General features: G+C 39.4%; 1 protein-coding gene across 3 annotated transcripts in view; it reads left to right on the top strand.

The window, feature by feature from the left end:
- ULK4 (unc-51 like kinase 4) overlaps positions 1–22,524 on the top strand; it is a 408,217-nt gene that overhangs the window by 115,104 nt on the left and 270,589 nt on the right. For all 3 annotated transcript variants that reach the window (XM_024107953.3, XM_005278594.4, XM_065587118.1), the window contains 3 exons: positions 10,502–10,635; positions 19,126–19,247; positions 19,554–19,610. In XM_024107953.3, coding sequence (XP_023963721.2) covers positions 10,502–10,635; positions 19,126–19,247; positions 19,554–19,610 — 313 coding nt within the window. The remainder of the gene's footprint in view (positions 1–10,501; positions 10,636–19,125; positions 19,248–19,553; positions 19,611–22,524) is intronic.

The raw sequence follows: 22,524 nt of genomic DNA, 5'->3' as shown, positions 1-22,524 counted from the left end.
TCTTCTGACATCGGAAATGTCTCAATTTTTGGACCAGATGGAGTCCTATATGCCTTCAGACTCTATTAAAATGTGAACTACTAAAGTAATTTTGGAGGGAATAATGGGAAAAATAAGAAGAGGAAAATCCAACCGGGGACATACTTTTTACCCCAGATAGTCACAAGAATCTGAAAACGGAGGGTCATATGCTACTTTCCATTGTACATTGTGAAGAAAACCTTCCAAGTAGCAGATTGCATGGGATTGTGTTCCATGGTGTCGTGGAGTGCGAGAAAGGCAGGGTTGGAGTTGGTAGTATTGTCTCCTACCACTCATGAATCAGTTCTGGACTGTTATTTTTTTTAACGACTTAATGATAATTGTATGCTTGTTAGTGGACATGTAACTGTGTAGTTAGAGGAATATTTTACAACAAAAGTCCTGTATTAATGGGTACTACTTGTTTATAAATAATTATTAGCATATTATGAGAGGGAAAACTTTGATTTTTGTCACCAGATTAAATTAATAAATTATATTTCAGGTTTTTATTTATTTAATACTTTCAAATGAGCCATTTTTGTGAGGAGAGTTGTGGGACAAGCTATGTGCATTGAATCTTGGTTCTATTCTAATATTGTTTTAATGGTACTCAAAGCAAAATCGATAATGGGCCAATACACACTATAAACCATCAAGATTAACAACAGCATCAGAAAAGACTTTATTGAACTAGCAAACTATTTTTCTTCACATATTATGATTTCTTTAAACATAATGGTAGCTTTTTAGTGAACAGTTTATCCCTTGACAGGATAGCTGATTGAAATTAAAACATTTCTCTGGTGCTCACATTATGAGATAGCTACAGTGGGATGGGAGAGGAGAAATGGGCCATTATATGGGGAGACAGTTACTTTTGTAATATTCTGGACCCTGGATGCATTTTATTTGACCCAGCATGGATAATGGATGTTCTGTGATGTGTATCAATGGGCATTCATCAGCATATTTAAGTTATTTAAATATCTCCTAGATTTGTGGGAGAACCATACAGCTATTTCAGAATGACTAGAAGTACAGTAGCAAGAAATTAATTGGCTGACTATTTTTAAAAAATAATTTGAGTATTTCAGGCATTTTTAAACACTGTTGTTTTGTAAAATTTATAGCAAGTCTAGTAAAAGTTGCAAAATTTGTGTCTTGGTTTCTTCTTTAGTAATATTTTGATAAAGATAAAATATATACAGACAGGAAATGCATATAGCATATTAAATTGCTTCAGACTATAAAATCTGGTGGTAAAAGACAATTGATATAAGGGAAAAGTTCACAATTGAGACAGGTGATACAAAAGTCAGAGTAGTAATGACCCTAAGGCAACACTGCATATATCTCCATAGTTTCAAGATGAATGCTGTTCAATTTACTTTATACAGGGTTTTTATTTTAACCAAGTTATCAAGTCTAATATCATTGCACAGTTTTTTGTGAGTTAGTTGTTAAACTTGCTCAATCTATAAAATAGTATTTGCTAGTTCAGAGTCTTTGCTGTTCATTAAAAAGACTCCATTAAAAGAGGTGCATTTCTAAATGAATATTTCAAAATTAATGATATGGGGACTGGATACCTGGACAATGGAGGTACAGTAATCTGACACAGGATTTGCACTAGAACCTGTTACACAGACCCTTTCTGAAGTGCTTTGAGACCTATGAAAGAAAAGCACTTGATGTAAGTAATGTTGTTTTTCATTGTTGTTTCATCTCTAGGTCACTGGTTTCAGCCCAGTCCAGGAATGAGCAAAAAATATCAGTACTTCAAATTAATTTATCTCAATCTGAATGCTGTGGATAGGTATCCATATCACAAACCCAGATACCACAGTTGGCACCCATTTAGCCTAGCAGAGGGACCAGAGGATTGTATGAGCATGGAAAATTAAATGCCCTCTCACTTTATGAACTAGGGGTGCTGCTGCACCCCATCTCTTGAAGTGATTTCCATTATGTATAGGGTTTACAATTTGGTTGAATGGCTCTCAGCACTCCCACTGTAAAAAATTTTCCAGCACCCCTGCTTCCGAATAGTCTTGACAGAGGAATGCAGAGCCATTTTGATTGGAAGAAAGAAGAACAGGAGTACTTGTGGCACCTTAGAGACTAACAAATTTATTAGAGCATAAGCTTTCGTGGACTACAGCCCACTTCTTCGGATGCATATAGAATGGAACATATAATGAGGATATATATATACACACATACAGAGAGCATAAACAGGTGGGAGTTGTCTTACCAACTCTGAGAGGCCAATTAATTAAGAGGAAAAAAAAAAAAAAACTTTTGAAGTGATAATCAAGCTAGCCGAGTACAGACAGTGTGATAAGAAGTGTGAGAGTACTTACAAGGGGAGATAGATAGTCTCTACGCAAAAGAATTAATGGACACAAATCTGACATCAGGAATCAAAATACTCAAAAACCAGTGGGAGAACACTTTAACCTGTCTGGTCATTCAGTGACAGACCTGCGGGTGGCTATATTACAACAGAAAAACTTCAAAAACAGACTCCAAAGAGAGACTGCAGAGCTAGAATTGTTATGCAAACGAGACACAATCAACTCCGGTTTGAATAAGGACTGGGAATGGCTGAGCCATTACAAACATTGACTCTATCTCCCCTTGTAAGTACTCTCACACTTTTTATCACACTGTCTGTACTCGGCTAGCTTGATTATCACTTCAAAAGTTTTTTTTTTTTCTCTTAATTAATTGGCCTCTCAGAGTTGGTAAGACAACTCCCACCTGTTTATGCTCTCTGTATGTGTGTATATATATCTCCTCATTATATGTTCCATTCTATATGCATCCGAAGAAGTGGGCTGTAGTCCACGAAAGCTTATGCTCTAATAAATTTGTTAGTCTCTAAGGTGCCACAAGTACTCCTGTTCTTCTTTTTCCGGATACAGACTAACACGGCTGTTACTCTGAAACTTTTGATTGGAAGGTGTGGGGAAGTTTGCATTGTTGCTGTTCATACTGTGACAGTCCCTTAAACAATTAAAGGTCTTTACTCTCCAGGGCTATCACCTGGTACTTTTCAGAAGCACCACATTCATGTTCTTAAATACAAAGATATGTCCATTGTATCATGATTACTGTTTCATGTCTGTTAGGTAATTTTATAAGTCTTCCAAAGTCCTGTTGTACAACAGAATTAGGTTTTTTTGTCAATGATTAGAGTAAACATATTCCATCATTATTATGGCACTAAAGTACTCTACACAGTACAGAGATTTTGACATAATAATAGTCTTGTGACAGGTATCTGTCACTTGATTTATAGTACTCTTTTAAAACCTTTTAGTTGCATTGTAGTCAGCTGTTGCTATAGTGCTATTAGCTTTAGAACATTTTGACTGCTGGTGATTTTAAAATGGATGATAGCAGGGTACTCTAATGACAGTGTAGTGGTGTTCTTAGTATTTGATATAATGAATTGATTTTTGTTTTTGCTCACACTTTTTTTTCCACAGTGACCTTTTCCCCCCTGTAGCTATTATTTCCTATTTCTTTCCCTTTGCATTCTGTTATGTGATGTATGGCATCTTTCTTGACTTGCTCTTTGTCTCATAAATATGACATAAGTCAAAAGAAATAAGGACTCAATGTCTCCACATCAGCTCTCTGTTTTTAAAGTGTACTATAATATGCTGTAAGCACTTCCCAAGTTTTCTTCAAACGATTAGTTTACTTAAAAAATAAAATATTTCAGACCATTTTGTGAAAACATTGGTTAGACAATTAGACAGGTGTCCTAGTCCCAATATGAAATGTTTTTTCAAAATGTTAATATAGTCCACTCTTTGATCTTGTTGGCATCTTTATTGCTGTATTACTTTTTCTCATAACTCATTACCAAATGAACTAGGATCATAATGTTCCTTGTTTAAATATAAAAATGTAAGTCTGAGTAGAATTGCAGCATATAATGTAAAAATATTGAATTTTCCTATTGAAAATATTTTACCTCAGTAATGATGGTAAAATCATTAAAAATTGCTGGTAGGTGCAAATTACTTATGGTTGCTCAGTGTTGGTGAACTTAGTGTACTGTAGCAGGGAGCATACAGTATATTAGCTGAAAATTAAAGTAATGGAGATATAAAGAAAGGAAACTGAATATTAAGGACAAAATTCCCCTATGTGCAGTGTGCAGCCCTATGCACCACTTGTGAATGGCAGGGGTCAGTGACGACAGTTAAAACATCTTGTACTGTTGGCCGGTTGGTCGCAACTGTATAAATTCCATAGCAGGATAACGACTCAAGTCAAACTGTCCTGGTAGCAGTGAAAAAGGGGAAGGTCCTCAGTGTTCCCTCTGTTACCTGCCTTCACCCTTTTCACTGCTCAAATCCCAAACATGACAGTCAACATATCACTAAAATGAACAGAACCTGTGTGCTCATTTGTCAAGAAAGATTATTGCATAAACTGACTGCATAGGTCCTCGAACTCTACAGAATACCCACGAAATTATTCTAGGTCCATCAATCTCCATGCCATCATAGACCTATCCAGCCCTAGCTAGTCAACCCAAGAGCCTGTTGCAGGGACCAGAACTACCCATTGACAGCCCTCTTCTTTGAGATCCAGCCTATTGATTGACTCTTGAAACAGGGCAACCCAGGGGGTATGCACTGCATTCCAAGCCCCGCCCCACAATCTCATGCTGCCTGGTAAGGCGATCATACCTTAAATCTCACTTAAGCCTGATTTTTGAGGATGTAAGAGGTATTAATTGGTGCATAGGCTTTGTGCTGACCATGTGCACAAGGGTACATTTCACCCAAGTGAAATGAACGTGCAATTCCTATTAGTTATAGATACAAGAATAATATCAGAAATTGTATAAATCATGATTTAAAAGCTCTCCTTGTATATGTGATATGAAGAAAATCTGGTGCAACTTAGGTATTTTTCCAATAAGGAAATATTATTTCTCTGGTCCTGAAAGAGTTAGGAAAATATCCTTATTTCCCCCTGCTTTACAATCCCCGTGCTTGAAGTTCTTACCTAGGGAAATGGAAATAACTCTGAGAGAACCTGTCAGTGCAACTCCTAATTGGCTTGAGGGCCCTCAGTGAGTATTACAAAGCATGACCTCTAAAAGAGTGAGACAAGGTCTGGGAGTCATTGCCAGACCCTCTTAAATGGCAGTGTAGTCTACCTGCCAGGTCAGAGCACTCCCATTAGGCCACTGTGACTTGCCATTTACTGTACTGGGTAGATCTGTGATTGTTGTATACAAATTATTACTAAGAAATGAGGTTGGGGTTTTCAAAGAGGCCTACTGCAGTTATGCACCAACTCCCATTGAACATGATGGGAGTTGGTTGCATAAATTTTATACATATTTGAAAATCCCAGTCTTCGTTAATGAAATCTACTTTCTGCTCTGATTTAGATTCACCTTCACTGTGCTGATTTATCCACCCCTGCAGAAAAGGGCTGCTTGCCACCAAATTATTTCAGTACCACATAAGTTGTCAGCAGGATGTGGGCAGGTTTTCAGTGCTTAGGGCTGCCATTCACGTACCTCACTTTTAAGACTGTCCTTCGTTTCATCTTAACTCCTTTTATTTTGTATTATGCTTATCTGGTAACAAAAAGTATTAAGTGTGAGATTTCTTCATCATATTTTTGTATCAAGTTTCTTTATCTAGCTGAATAATAAGTAACATTTGAAACTCTATCAAATTCATAAAAACCTCATACTTTCCTGCTATGAATTATATTCAGCAGTTGAGAGCTTATTTCATTGCTATACCAACAGGGGATTTATAGACTAATTTCCATACTTTCCTTTCCCTTTCTGGGAGCATATGTCAGTTGCACTGCATCCAAAATCTCCCCCTGCAGCACAAGAGATAAAGGTTTGACCGGACTTGCACGTTAGCCTAGAACTACAGTAGATTCCTAAAACTGAAATTCCTAAAACTGAAATTCCTATTAGACTATTAGTACAATATCTGACTTCCTGTCTGGATAATATACTGAGTGGTCATGTCTATTTGTTTTTACATACTCTATATTTTAAAAGGATTGTTCCTTGTTTCTAGTGAATGTCTACCAAATTATACACCTTTGCTTCATTTTATCCACTAAAAAGTTGCTCCTGTATTCATAGATGCTGATTCCATGGGTGCTCTGGGGCTCAAGCACCCACAGAAGAAAAAATAGGGGGTGCTTAGCACCCACCAGCCATACTGGTTCCGGCTCCGTGGCTCACTGCTGATGAGCTGTTCAGTGGGCAGGAAGCACTTGGGTGGGGTGGGGTGGGAGGAGGAGAGGAGGGAGCAGTGGGCAGGCGTGGGGGTTTTGGGGGTGGAGTTCTTTCCTTAGGTTGGAGAAAAAAGGAGAGGGGTTTTGTTTATTTGAAATCTTCAGTGAAAACTGATAAATGTTCAAAACTTTTAAAAATCAGACCATTTATGTAGATGCCTATATCTGGACTAAGAACCTATCTCTAGGTACCCAATTTTGAAAATCTTGACCACTATTAATAATGTAGTTGCCACCCAAAATGTACAACTTTGATCTCCAGAGATGATAGTTTCTTTGGAAAGTTGAATCAGTTTTCAAGGAAAATACTTATTTTATTTGTTGTTTTGTACCTTGAGTACATAAAACATAATATTTATTACTACATTAAACCTAGGAAATAAATTTACCCAGAATTATATCACTCATCTTTCTGTTCATACACAGAAAATTTAAGGAATAATTTATTTGTAATTAAGAACTTATAAATAATCTGAGGTTGTGCTGTTGGAAAAATGGTTGAAACCTTAGGTTGTTTTTTGTATAATCCTTAGGTCACCTTACATGGGAGTGATAGGACACGACGTACCATAGATATAGCCAGGAAGCTGAATTGAGTTGCATGCCCAACTTCTCAGAAAATGATTAATTCATCCTAACTGTTAATGCCATGTCTATTTTATTAATTCTGGCCTTTCTTTGTTCACTCTGTGTCCATTTGATTGCATGGCAGACATGTACTTGTTATGCATGGAATAAATGTGATACTTTTGTAGGCCAAGTTTTGCCATACAAACAGGTGTTTGTTTTACTGCCCCAAATATTCTGGTAAATCATTCTGTGGTAGAATTCCTTTCTTAAAATATAAATATATATCAAACTTATCGTGCTAGCCTTCACTCAACAGCTTGTTTCGATAATGTGCAGACAATTCTAAACTTACTGTCAGACTCAAACTACATTTAGAAGAATATTTATTTAAAGAAAAATATGACACTCTGGTTTCTCGTGTCATGTTTTACTCATACTTAATATTTGGTTAAACATATTCTCTCTCAGTGAGAGAGAACTCATTTAAACAACTTAAGTTATTTTGTTTTAATTATTCAAGGCAACTGAAAATGTCTAATAAAACTACATAGCATATTGTATAATGAAAGTTGGAGTTGAATGATGAGATGGGCTTTTGAATAGTTAACATGTATTATATTTCATCAAAATTGACCATAATTGAATAAATCATACTGAGAGTCTAAGGAAAATAACTAGAACCTTTGGCAAGGTATAGCTGGATCTGCTGCCTGTGGGTTGCTGGGGTGAGAAAAAGTAAACGGTTACTGAATGGATCACTTTTTTCTTTCTCGCCTCCCTCCCCCATATAAGCCACCATAAAATAAAGGTTTTTGTTGTATTTCAAAATATGCAGTCTCATCATTGCTTAGGGGCCCGATCATGCAAACTCTTTATTCAGGAGAGTAGTTCTTATTCCAGTGAACAATCCCATTTTATAATGGGACTGTTCTCCTGCCTGAATAAAGGTTTGCAGGACTGGGCCCTAACATACCACATGTTTGCACAAGAAGTTGTTTAAATCCAGTTATTTTCATCATCCCAGACAAGACACATTTTGATTTCTATATTAATGTGGCATTTAGGGTTCAACCCAGACCAGTAAGGGATTGTGTCACTATCTGCCCTGTAATGCTGTGCAGTCTTGATTCAGCGCCCTGACACCAGCAACATGCTCAAAGCACAGTAGCTTCACCCTGGCTTCCACCAGCCTTGGTTACTCCTTGCAGGGTGACCCCAACACCTGCACAGTCCCAAATTTCCCCTAAACCATCTGCCCTGTAGTGCTCACTGAACACTTACAAAAGTGAAGTTCACTGATCCCTTAGAGAGAGTAACCAGCATCTTATTAGCTTAACTGGGGTTAGCAAACACTCCGTTTTAATCAAAGCACTGGCTTAGTTTACAGTAAAAGTAAAACAAGTTTATTAAACAAAAAGACGTAGGTTTAAGTGATACCAAGTATAAGGACTAAAGATAGAAAGGATTACAAGCAAACAAAAGTAAAAATGCGATTCTAAGACTAAAACCTGAGTCTCTTGTTCAAAGAAGTGTTTCGAACCAAGTCTGTTCCAGCATGGCTGATCATGCTCTTTGGCCAGTACCCCCTCAAAGTGCTCAGTTCCTTTGTCCCTTCAGGTGAAGGATGCCAAAATGGCGCGCGCGCCGTGTGAGTGAGTGAGTGAGTGTGTGTGTGTGTGTGACTGACTGACTGACTTCCCAAAGTTCATTTCCCTTGCTTCAGGAAGCAGAAAGGTTTTTTGGGGGCACAGTATGAGATTAAGCAGTCCTCTCTTCCCACATGCTCTCCTGATGGCTTTGTTTACCTTGCCTGTAAAAGTGCTTTTCTTTTACTTTGACCACATCCTTTACTTAATTTACACTGGAGAGAAGTAGGTAGCTGCCTTCCCTCCTGTCTGGGGGAGAACCTCTTCCTCCGTTAGTGTGGTCACAGACTTAAAACAAACAAACAAAAAAAAAGGCATAATATCAGTGAGTGTCCATAATTCCTCATACAATGTTAATATGTACATTTCACAATGATATGCATCACCAGTATGTCATTAGTTTTCAAATGATATATAATACTTTTTAGATACAGATTATGACAATAGCATGGTAGGCATAGTGCGTATGTCAGGTCTGAGAAGAATTGCTGATACAGACTACACAGAATAGTGAACCACCACTGGGCCTCTGTCACATCTCTTTATTTACTTTTTTAAAATAGTGGCTAAGAAAGGGGATGGATTAAGAGAGCTGGGAATAGTCCTTTTTTAAAAATCCTGATAACAGCAATTTATGCTTCCCTGCCAGTATGGCAAAAACCTACTGCTAAACTATAGTTTAAAATTATTTCTTACTAGGGTTGCCAACCCTCCAGGATTGGCCTGGAGTCTCCATGAATTAGATTAATCTTTAATTAAAGATTATGTCATGTGATGAAATCTCCAAGAATACATCCAGCCAAAATTGGTAACCCTATTTCTTACTCAAAGTTCACTGTCATAATATCTAGACTAAAAAAATTAAGTATTTGAAACATTTAATTTGTAACAGATGTGTAGATTAATCCAGTGCATTTTCCTCTCCACAGAGAAATTTGATCTTAAATAAATGTCATTAACTCTGGCTTCTTGAGTATGCCTATTATTTGTTACAACTAAATATACTCCTATACTGGAGCATGCTGGAAGAGACTATCCTGATCCTGGCCCACATTTGGGATGAGCTCTGGGAGGGATCATGCCTGAAAAAGGAACCCCAGGCACACAAGGTCTAAATGCCTGCTGCACAAATCCCTAGAGTGGTACAGGGTGTGCACTTCTCTGTGTCTGCAGACAACTCCATAAACCAGTGCTGTGGAAGAAAATCAGCGCTATGGCCTTTCTGGTGGCTTTCACTACTGGGGTACTAGGAGGGAGTAAACAGAGGTTGCAGTTGTTCCTGGCCACTAATGCTAGGATGCAAGGAAGCAGAAGTTTCTTGTACTCTCCCCCACAGGTTGCACACCTATACAGTGGCCAGGCATAATCTGACTCTTGGTTTTTTAAATTCTTGTTTGCCCAGTGGTGCACATATGTGGCCTAATTTTCAATGGTACTTCTATATGTCATTAACTTTGGTGAGATTTGTGGCTTCACTGAAAATCACACCACCTCTTTTAAGTACTTAAAAAGTAGGTTTTGGCATTTATATTTAGGTACACAAATTAAAAATTTGCTACCTTGGTTAAGCAATTTTTTTTGCATTACAATTCAATATAAACTGTTTAAAGTTAGAATCTCCTATTCAGTTTTTAAGGGCCAATTCATTCCTCATGTAAGCACTGTATTACCATTTACACTAATAGAGTTGCACTTGCTTACACCAGAGTTTAATTTGGCTAATTGTATTTGGCTTATCTGTAGTTCCCCACAGAAGGATTTGTTGTTATTTTTTTTTTAAATGAACTTTGTTTTAAAGACAAAACTCTAATGTTTTCAACAAGTTGCTGAAACAACAGCTAAATGTCATCTTGCTTGTAACTATGCCCCTCTGGAAATGCTTGCCTCAGTGGCATTTTTGAGATGCAGTATCAGTTTTTTGTCACAAGAGGTAATCTTTTGCACTTGCTTATATGTAGATTGGTGATGTACATTGAAAGAGACAGCAGAAAGGCTACACCAGGAAAAGAGCAGCAAAGCGGCAATGAATACCTGTCAAAATGCCTGGACCTTCTCATCTATCACATTGTGCAGGAGCTGCCAGGAATCCTAGGTAAATTCAGCTGGCTGACTACAAAAAGAATTTTTTTGTCTGTCTTCTTTCCTCACTCCCTTGTGGAACATTTAAGTATCTCTTTAAAGAGTAAAGACAATGGTAAGTAGAAAGAGGTTTTCCCCCTCATTTACTGTTTATGGCATTAGCTTCATCAGATTTCTTAGTTATATTGTGAGCATATAATACTTTGCATTTGAATCTTGAAAAAATGCTTTCTTTTATTTAATATTTCAATCGTGGTGGCACACAAGGTCCCAATCAGGACTCAGGCTCCATTATGCTAAGTGTTGTATAAACATGTTTAAAGAAAGAGTCCATGCCCCAAAGATCTTACAGTATAACCGTGATCTACAAAACCTGGAAGAAGAGAGATGCAATTGTATATATTATATAAACATTTATGTGAGAATGCATATGATTATAGTTGGGGCAGGTAGCACCACCTATTAAAGTTGTCCATTGTAAAACCCTGATTTCAGTTGCTTATAATTTTTAAAATTTTGGGGGTAAAATTTTACATGCTGGATTTCTGCTTCAGGATGAATTTTTCTAGAAAACCTCAGCCAATACAGTTCAGGTGTCTCTAATAACAAGGACAGGGAAAAATCATTGTTTTGCCCATGTTAAATTCTGGCCACTTCTTCTTTGAATAGTTCTAATGCTCCCATGCTGTGGACCAGGGACTTCAAATTTGGCTGGGAGTGGTCTTTGTGTCAGGGTGTGCTTTGTGCTAGCCCCATGAAAATCCACCCAAATTTGGCCAAATTATAAGCCATTGGATAATCACAGTTCACACATCCTTAGTAGAGACTTATTGTAGCAGCTAATTTCTGAACAGTCCAACCTCAGTGAGCATGCTTGAGCCTCTCTTAGGTCCTGGTGCTGACCAGACTGTGTGTGCACCATCCCCATAGAGCAACCGAGCATACTCCAGGCCATGTCTACAGAGGTGAAGCTGGACTTTCCCTGCAAAGGGATTGCGGCTGTCCCTGGAACTGAGAGAAGGGAACCTGTCTCTCCTGTGCTTTCAGTGGTCCCCCTGCTGGCACCCAGTTATTGTGGAGGAGGATGCTGTCTGTTTCGAATACTGGGGGCACAAAACATGGACCAGGGATTGGGATAAGGAGTCTGGGACTAGAGGGGTTGGGAGGGAGAAACTGTGATTAGGTTGGCAAGGAGACTGGTGCTGGGAGCTAGTGAGGGAAAAGGGTGGTGACTGGGAGACATTTGGCTGGGGGAAGGAACACTTGATATCAGATGAGTAGGGGGAAACTGGGACAAGGAGCTGGCAATTTGGAACCAGTGGGTGTGGGGTAGTGTAGGGCCTGGGAGCCAGATTGGCAATAGCTGGGGTGTGGGAGGAGAATTGAGATGGCTGCACTAAGGGACTGGGACCAAGAATCGAGGGAGGGAGAAGACTGGGTGGAGAAAGGAGCTGGAGAGAGGGTGAAGGTGGACTGAGACTGGATGAGAAGTCTGGGGATGGAGACTAGGATTAGGAACCAGTGGGATGGAGGGGAAAGACAGATCAGATGAGGAGCTGGAATGGGGAAACTGGGACTGGCTGGGTTAGAAAACTGGGAATGAGGCAGGGGGGGAGTGGGAGAGACTTGAAGTAGGGTGGAGATTGGGGTAAGAAGACATAGGAGTGGAGACTGGGACTGACTAAGCAAGAAGAATGGGATTGGGATAAAGAGCCAGGGAGGGAAAGAGACAGGACCGGGACAGGTTGGAGAGTATTGACAGAAGAGGTCAAGCATGGGCGGGGGGGAAACAGTCAGAAGAGTCTGTGCCCGCTAAACACACTTCCCTCCAGAGCCTGGAATGGAACCTGAGATTCCTGAGTCACCATTCCTTTGCTGTCAGAAAATATCTGTGAAACCCCTGGCAAGGCGTCTCATTCCCTCTTGCCAATCCACATAGAGGATGACCACCTACTATAGCTATCAGTTATTCTGTTAGCTCAAGTGACAGAAGTCTGTGTGTGGATCTAAAGTGGCCAACCCTACTGAGGACCTATGTAGGTGTCGTAGATGCCACATGATAGTATTTGTTTTTTCAGTTTGCTTTTTTAAAAATGTAGGAAATTACAAAACACTTCTGTAAAAAAATATTTTGGGGTTGCAAAGCCAGGCACTCAAATTAGAAAATGCCAGAATTAAGTTTGCCTGTGCATTATTTGGAGCCTGTGCACATATGCATAATGGTACAGACTTATCACCTTTTTAGCACAAACAAGCCAGGGTCCTACAGAGAGCAGCTTCACCACACATACCTTGTTTATCCCCAGAGCATATCTATCCTGTGCACTGAATGAGGCAGGGTCCTGTGAAAAAAATAGTATGTGATCATATAGTTAGACTGTATAATAATGCAGAAGGGAGTTGAATTAAGTTTGCATAATCTTAATTCTGGTATTTCCTAACCTTTGAAAGTTATCTTAATAAAGTTATTTTAACATACTTTATATAAGAAATGCCAACTATCCCAATCTTCCCCTGAAGCCATCATTAATTTTCTAATATGTTTATAGGTCTTGAGGAGAGTTTTGAAGGGTAAGATACTAGTGGCTTTTCTATTCAAACAGCCAAAGTCCTCAGGGACATAGTTCCAGTCACAGAGTACAATTTGGAAGGAGATACTAAGGTAGGATTTTGAGAGAAGCAGACAAGGCAGGGTGGGGGACAATGTGATAAAAGATAAGAGCAGAAATGAAGATGAGCAGAGAGTTGTGAAGGGAATTGCAGGTGAGAACAAGAAGTTTGAATTTGACATGGTGATGCAGCCAGTTTAGGGATTCAAACAAGGGTCATTTGACCAGCAATTTGTATGGGATGGACAGGGAGATGTGGGTGCTAGGGAGCCCAGAGAGAAGAAGTTTATACAAATCAAGATAAAATGTGATGAGGGGCTAGGTGAGTTTTGGCTGTTTGAACAGAAAAAATGGATAGATCTTAGACAAGTCTTGGAGAAATGGCAAAATTTGGGCACAGCCTGGACATGCAAGGCAAAAGAGGAGTCAACAAAAATGACCTCCAGATTAGAGGACTGAGACTGGTGGGGTTATCAAGCCTGACAGAGAATGTGGGTAGTGGAGAGTGTTTGTGAGGAAAGATGTTAAGTACAAGTTTGACTGCAAGACTTCCAGGAAGAGGAAACATCAAAGCGAGGCTAGCATGTGGGATTGGATGGAGAAAGATACTCTAGGAGTGGAGAGGTCAATCTGTGAGTCATTATTGTAAAGATGGCAGTTAAAGTTCTCACTGTATGTTAATTGTTGTTTTTAGTAATGGGGAAAAAAAGGGGTAGCACTTGTAAAGTTTGGTAGGCTTTAAAGTCACCTATTTTTAAAATTTATTTACAAAGACGATGTAATATTTTGTTTCTCCCTCAAACCACATCTGTTCTTTGTTTTCCTAAGTAACTAAATATCAGATGACCATGTATGGTCAATTGCAGGATTAGGGCCTTAGACTGTATATGCTTTGAGGAGAGTCTCTCTCTCTCTCTCTCTCTCTGAATGTGTGTACACTGCCTTACACAGTGGGACTCTGATCTCATTTGGGGTCTCTGGTAGGGTTACCACATTTAACAAATAAAAAAAGAGGACCCTCCACGGGGCCCTGGCCCCGCCCATTTCCCACCTCTAGCCCCACCCCAACTCCGCCCCTTCCCCGCCCCAACCCCGCTCCCTCCTCCCTCCCACTCCCAGCCACGCAAAAAGGGCTGCCCGAGCGCTACCGGCTTCACGGTTTGCCAGGCAGCCCCCAGACCCTGCACCCCCGGACGGCGCTTCCCCAGCGCAGCTGGAGCCCGGGAGGGGAAGCGCCCAGCCAGGGGCGCAGGGTCTGGAGGCTGCCCGGCAAACCGTGAAGCCGGTAGCGCTCGGGCTTCGGGCAGCCCCCATGCCTCCGGACCCTGCGCCCCCGGCCGGGCACTTCCCCTCCCGGGCTCCGGCGGCGCAGGGTCCGGAGACCTGGGGGCTGCCCGAAGCCCGTAGCGCTCAGCTCTTAAACAGAGCCGAAGAGTCAGGCGAGGAGCAGAGCCACCGCGGCCGGAGGCTCTGCTCCTCCCCTGACTCTTCGGCTCTGTTTAAGAGCCGAGCTGCCCGAGCGCGACCGGCTTCGGGCAGCCCCCATGCCTCCAGACCCTGCGCCGCCGGAGTCCGGGAGGGGAAGTGCCCGGCCGGCGGCTGGGGTCCGGAGGCAAGGGGGCTGCCTGAAGCCCATAGCGCTCGGGCAGCTCGGCTCTTAAACAGAGCCGAAGAGTCAGGGGAGGAGCAGAGCAGCCGCGGGAGGGGAAGTGCCCGGCTGGCATTTTCCTGGACATGTTCGGCTTTTTGGCAATTCCCCCCGGACGGGGGTTTGATTACCAAAAAGTCGGACATGTCCGGGAAAAAATGGACGTATGGTAACCCTAGTCTCTGGGTACTACTGTAATGCAAATAATGATAATAACAAAAATAACTTATTGTCTTTTACATGCAATTTTCTGCCTTTACTGTTGGTGTATAATTTTAATGGCATATTTTGGACAACCTCTACATCAAACATAAGTTCTCCACTCTGTTTTCCTTCTCCAGTTAATGTTGGGGAGAGGGGTTGTATTGTTTTTGGGTGAAGGGAGGACTGTCTTTGTAGTTGGCTTTTATTAAGGTTCATTTTGAGATCTCTAGTTTTATAGGAGAGTATTTTCTCTTTACCTGTTTGGGATAATGAAAGAATATGTTCTGATTCAGGGGTGAAAGTTATTTCCTCCATATGAAAAAAGTCCAAAGTTAGACATTTTGCAAAGTGAAACAAATTAAAAGCAGTTACATTTCTGAGTTGGAAATTGATGTTTGCTAGTTTTTAATATATATTTATTTAAACTCCCTTCTAATCCCATACTCTTCCAGCAGATGTAGCTATAAACCAAATAGATTTAAAACATAGAAATTGATTTCAAATATTTATTTTAAAAAGTTAGATTAAATCAATAGTAGAGTAGTCAGCCTTAAAAAATTGCCATTTGCCTTTGTTAACTAAATAACTTTACTTCTGTATTTGTAGCATTTTAGGTATTTGCTATATAATATACAGTCATACTGAAATAATGAGGTATCTGTATCTATTTATCTAATGCAAAATTTGACAACAGGATGACCACTGTATGCATCGTAAAATATGGAAAGCCAGAATAACAAGTTAGGTAAATTCAGCATCTCTTGTTCACCACAACTAGGGCTTTGTCATATTATTATAATTTAATGATTCAAAACCAGAAGTACATATTTATTAAAATTTAGGACTATTTATTGAGGCTCACATAACTGGAGAAATGATGGGAAATGCATTCATTTTTATGAACAGTATATTGCATTTGGAATAGAATTGTTTGCACATCTCTCCTTTTAATTTAATTTAAGGCCAGGTTCTGCCTCCATTACGTACATTGAGTATTAAAGTCAATGGGAGTATTTGAGTAATAAACTACTGATACTACTCAGCTAATTAATATGAATCAATTCTATGGCCTGTTTTATACAAAAGGACAGGTCTGATGAGTCTGTGTTCCCTTCTGGTCTTAAAATCTCTGCAACTGCATATAAGGCTAGCAGAATCTGGCTTTTAATTGTTCAGTGACTCTATTATAGGCTTGGAAAAACAGGAAATATGTGTATGTTCAAGGGCAGAATTTATTAACTCTCAAAGCTTTAAAAATATTCATTTTTCTTCTTTATTTGCATATAAGCAGAGACTTTCCCCTGCCCATCGCTTCCATTTTTATGCATACAACAAAGGCTTCTTGTTTGCCTGAGACAATAGTTCATATAAAACAAGATCAGTCAGAGTGGAATTCGCTGGTTTTCTCACACTTCTTGGTTCTTGAACCACTGTCTTCCCCTTTATGATCAGATATTGATCCTTTTCTCTAGATTAGTTGTGCCTGAGACATTCTTTTCAATAACTCAGCTGTGCTCCCTCATTGGCTCATGCTAACTATCCTTTTTATTTTATTTTTTACCTGTCCCTCACAAGAATCCCTGTTGCTTTAGATAACTTTGTGTTATCCACTTCTCTTTTGTGGAAGTACATTCCAGAAAAATTATATGCTCCTTGAAAATGTTAATTTTTGTCATCCAGAAATCCTGGCCTCACTAAAGTCATTGGTAGTTTTGCCGTTCAGTTCAGTGGAGCTTGGAATTCATTCATTGTATTTCAAGAGTTCAGTGTTTTTTAAATATCATCCTACAAAAATAATTTAAGTGTCCATTGTGTGTATGTGTGTTTAAACTATATGAAATTATACACAGTATCTTGCACATGATTAGAGTTAATATGAGACTTCACTATCCAAAATCTTCTTAATTTAAAACAGCAGTTCCCAAACAGTGAGTTGCAACCCCAATAGGGGTGGGTTGTGCCATCAGCAGATGGGGTCGTGGGGTCCAACAGACCATATTCGTTGTGTGAGATGATGCCGTCTGCCCCCAAATGTTTCCAGACCTGCTCCACAAATGCCATGCCAGGAGGCTGACATTTTGACCTACAAAATGATGGCCTCCACACATCGTGGCCTCAAGGATACAGTGTATGTGAGGTCATGTTGTGCGGAGGCTACCATTTTTGTAAAATGGGTGCCTCCTGGTGTAGTATTTGTGGAGCAGGTCTGGACATGTTGGATGTGCAGAGGTGGCTTTGCAGATTCCATTTTGCCATTTGCACCATCCAACTTTGCAGATATCCAGGTGAGAGACTTGAATCCAGAAGATCCTTTTCAGTAGGCAGCAGCTTTATCAATAGAGCATCCTCTCTGCCTGAGCTGGTAGGAGCCTGTGCTAGTCTTTTCTGAGATGGGAATCTGCAGTTGCTTGTAAGTACCTTAAGGCAGGGCCCATATCTTCTTTTTATGCTACCCTGAGTACACTGTTGGCACTCGATAAAGAATCATTGTAACTTGTTGGGTCCATGCTGCAAGTTCCTGGCTGACAATGAAATTATTCAGCCTCCCACACAGGTGATGATGGCTAAGCATCTCAGCCAGATGAAGGAAAGTTTGCATCCTTTTCCCTCAACTTGAACATGACAAAGTATGATTGGGTACAAAACCCCTTTCACTGCAAGCCTGATAATATGGATTTGCCAGCAGCTGAAATCAAACAGCTCACTGAAATTTCCTGCAGTGGATTCTTGTGAGGAACTTATCCCCAAGTTTCTCTCCTGGAGTTCTGATTCCCTGCCAAGAGTGAATATCCTGCACTCTCAACTCGTGCCTTGAAATTGATGGTGCCATTCGTGAGCACATATTTGTGTGAAGCTGGATTCAGTTCACCTGTGTCCATCAAATCTCAGTATTGATCTTCTGTTGATGTTGCATCATAGATTAAATGTGAAATTTATCACACCGCTGGACTTCGAGAAGTTGTGTTGCAACACGCAAGACTGTGTGTCACATTAGAGAGCATTAAATAACGTACTTAATGTGTAAATTCCTTTAATTCCTTGGTCACTGTGTTGCGTTGTTGCTGTCTGGGGTCACAGCAAACAGTGTCTCAAAACGGGGTCATGCAGGCAAAAAGTTTGGGAACCCTGATTTAAAGTGAAATCACTGAATGCTATTTTCTAATATCTTATGGAAAGCTGCTAAACAGGCTTCTCCAACTTTTGATTGCTAAATTTGGCTAGACTGCACAAAGTTCCTGTGGTTCATTCTGATATGTATTTGACACTTTGGGAGTCAGAAGGGGATGGAGACTTGATTTACAAATGTTTCCAGGGACCAGAAATTATCCCTGGTTTTAGGGGAGTGTGGCGTTCAGAGTTAGTGTGGTTGGAGAAGTTTGAGTGACAGCTGCTTGCCTTGAAAAGTAGTGTGCATGCCACCATATTATTCCAGTTTTATGCAAAAATAATTCCATTGAAGTCAGCGGAATTATACTTGCATAAAACAGGACAGATGTAGTAATCAGCCTCAGCTCCTTTGTTTGTCACTTACACCCATTTGGTACGAAGGAGAAATTAATTTCTCACATTAGTGTGAGATTGTGAAACGAAGGGTTAGTATTTCTGGCAATAACTGGTTAAAATTTTCAGCCAGGATAACTGATATACCCCTTGCCGCTCATTCTGAATTCCTATCTAGAGAAGAAAGGTATATCTTCTGTTTGCAAATCCACATGAATCAGAGCAACTTACTGGCAAGCATTTAGAGACTAAGTTGTTTGTTGTTTTGAAAGTAATCAGTTGAAATCATTTGGACTGCTCACATGCTTAAAGTTAAGCACAGTTAGGTGTTTTTTGGATTGAGTCTAGAGTGCCAAGCACTTTGCAGGATCAAACCCTCTTTAAGTAGTTCAGTTTGTAAGAAGAATCAGAAATAGTTTTTCTTCAGGTTAAGCCTGGGAAACCTCATACAGGCTACATGAGAAACAATGTCAATAGCCCCTTTGTTTAGTTATGTTGAGGTAGACTGAGCTGCATCCTACATATTTGCTGTGTGTTACAGGTGATATTCTTAGTGCCCTAGCTAATGTCTCTGGACGTAAACATCCATCAACAACTCAGGCCAAACAGCTGAAGATGTGCCTTCCCATGATGCCAATAGTTCTTCACCTTGTGACATCCCAGGTAATTATTTTTTAATTAGAAAACAATGTAAACCACTGTATGCTCCTTAAATGCACTGTATGTTGATTGTAATTGGAGTAGGCCAAATTCTGCCTTCTTTACATGAAGTCAGCATTAATTGAAGTCAGTGGGATTTCCAGCTATGTGACAGAATGAAGACTTGAGCCCTATTTGTGAAGTTACATTTAGACAATTCTAATGATAAAAACAAAATAAATGTTCTGCTTTTTTAAACACACTGTAAACTATGCTACATTTATCACGTTTTTAATTATTTACTCTTATGTCAAAACTCTGCTCAAATAGGTATTCCGTCCTCAGATTGTAACCGAGGAGTTTCTTTTAAACTATGGAACTTTGCTTGTAAGTAACAAGTTCAGTTATACTAACATTTTGTATATCAAGAATGTGTATACTCCTTGGAATTAATCTTATACAATATATAGGATAGTTGTAATAAAAATGGAATTGTCTTTTTTATTTTTACTATATTAAATTTGACTTCTTAGCAGAAAATATATGGTCTTCCAATATTATATTTGCTTAAAAGACAAAAACCTAATACAATGGCTTTCTCCATGGAAACAGTATTTAAGATCAAATGTCACGAAGGTCATTCAAATAATGAAAAAGATAATTTAGAAGTTTCATATAATATAACTGAATGTACGCTCTGCATACTGTGTAATTTCTGATAAATGCATAATTTCCTAAGTGCTATGAAAGATAAACTCTAATACTCTGTTTCAGTTCAGTCATATTTAATAACACACATGCTTTTTCTAGTTTAAGGATATGACCCACATGAATTATGTTATCATTTTCTCCTTGCCAGTACATTTGCACTATATTTAGTTGATGAAATGCTGAGCAGCATAAACTAGAGAGCTAAGACATTTGTCATGTTCAGCATCTGCTGTCTAGCTTTGACATTAACAATAAAAACTGTACTGGATTTCAAATATGCCATAGAGCACTGTAGTTAAAATGAAGTAGTACTTCTGTATTGTATTGTTAGTTTCTAGTATGAAAGTGATAGCCACTGTCAAATGAGAAAAGTGTATTTTAAAAGTTGCACTTGATGATCAGACACAATATTTTGAAGGACACATTTTCAACAAAGTGCTTAAATTAGTGATTTATTCACATGGTAGATTGCAAAATCTCTCGCTGCAGACTGGTTAGATTACTGTTTCACTTTTTCTTGTTCCTTAGAGTTTGATGTAGCTGCACGTGTCTGTGGTTGAAAAGATAGTGTTCATAAAGACTGTTTTTAGAATGACGAGCATTAGAATTAAGAAAAAATAATCCAAATTTTAAAAGTGGAGCTGCATAGGGTTTTTTTCCCTCTCTTTAAATTTTTGTAAGTGAATTTAATTTTTATGAAAGGTGCTGGCTTGACCTTTGTGGAGATCGAAGTCCTCTATTTTATCCACAGATCAATTACAGCTCATGCAGATGTAGTGCAAGTTTCCTCACTACTGTCCTGCCCACTTGCCTCAAGTGGGTACTAGAGAGATCAATTTTAGTTCACTTTCCAAGCTCTTTGGCTTCCCTAATACAGCTAATAAATTGGCCAGTTAGTGTTAGCTGTAGTTTTGGTTTTGTGAAGTGGCCATTTGTTGTTGTCTTTGGAAAAGAACCAATATCTTCCCTTCAAAAATTATTTCACGTAGTCACAAATTCCTGACAGATAATAACAATTTACAGTAACTAAATGGGCTTGATTTGAACTAGCAACCTAGACATGAAAAAGACTTATTTTTCATCAATAAATCTCTGCGCTACAAAGTTTAAAATAATGATCCCAAATAATTAACCAAATAGAATTTATATATCTGTAAATTTAAAATATATGTTGTTGTAGTTAAAGCCAAATTCTGAAATATCAGCTCATCCTTCACTTACCTATGGAATCTTGAATTCAGAATTATTTGTATCCCCTGCTATGGTTCATATAATCTTAAATGCGATAAATAATGCAGACGCAATCCTGCAAGAAGTTGGGCACTTTCAATTCCCCTTGATTCCACTTCACAACTACATCCTCAAAGAAAAATTGGTGAGAAGGATGAAAGATCTTATCAAATGCTTTGTTAGCCCAAACTGGTTCTCTCTAGTCAATATTTTAGCTTTATGGTGAATTGATGAAACCATATATGAAGGCAGTTGGTCGTCGTTTTTGGGCTTCTTTAAATACAGTTTCTATAGTGATTGATGAAAGAATTCTTTGTAAAATTTATTCTTAACCTTCTGTTTATATTAGTTGAGGATCTGGTGATGATGCATGGAAGAATTTGCATATGTTTGGCAAAATAATTCCTCATGGAATCCTCTCATGAAAACATTAGGGCCATATTGTCTCTGTCCCTTTTGTGCATGTTTGAATAGGAAGAAGGTGAAGTTTCAAGAAGCAGATGCCTTCAAGTAGTGTCCCTATGGGTGCTCCACCCTAGGTGTGCTTGTGCCCCATGCATCTCAGATCAGAGATTTTAGGTAGCAGTGTCTGTTTGGCCCACACATGCATTCTCCCATCTCATGCCCTGCAACAGGGTTATATAGCGCTGTGTGGGCAAACCGCCCTCACTTCCTTCTCAACCACCTCAGCAGCATCCGAATTGAGATTACCTCACTTGTATTTTTTTTCTTCTTGTTCGAGATAATTAGTTCATAGAGTTTCCATTAGTTCTAGTACTCCCTTTTCCTTTTCTTTCGAGGAGTTTATAATTTTTTTTTCTTATTAGAATAGCATCCACAATTATTTTTTTCTTGGTTGTTCCCTGTGGGGAAGTGGAACCTGAAAAGGGTATGTCTGGCTCCCCTGGGTTTAAACATTGCCTTCCTGTCGAGAGGCTATCCCAGTCAATGATGGATATTCATGCTGTATACGCTGTCTCGGGGAGTTACACATCCCTCAAAAGTGTTATTTCTGCCTTAAATTAAAATAAAGGGCCAGAAAGAACCAGGAACTAAAACTGATGGAGAGTTCTGAGCCCAGCCCAGGGACCCTCCTTGTACAACGGTCCTTGAGAAGGCCTACTCTATCAACTTCTTTGGCATGACACTCCCCCATGGCTTTGAAGAGGAAATCCCTGGATTCCTCTCAAAAAGTCACCAGAAAGCAGACTTCATGTCCCTTGGGTAGAGAATCTACTACTAAGAGACAATCCCCAGCCAGGTCGACCACCTTGGCACCCACCGATCTCCAGCTCAGTACCTATGAGGCTGCAAGTTCCTCAGGTATTGTCATTGCCAGAAAGCCTAAGGACTCGAAGAG

Source organism: Chrysemys picta, chromosome 2 (assembly GCF_011386835.1).
Source record: "Chrysemys picta bellii isolate R12L10 chromosome 2, ASM1138683v2, whole genome shotgun sequence".
NCBI lineage: Eukaryota > Metazoa > Chordata > Testudines > Emydidae > Chrysemys > Chrysemys picta.
The sequence above is the reverse complement of the archived record's forward strand: the minus strand, read 5'-3'. Positions and strand labels throughout refer to the sequence as shown.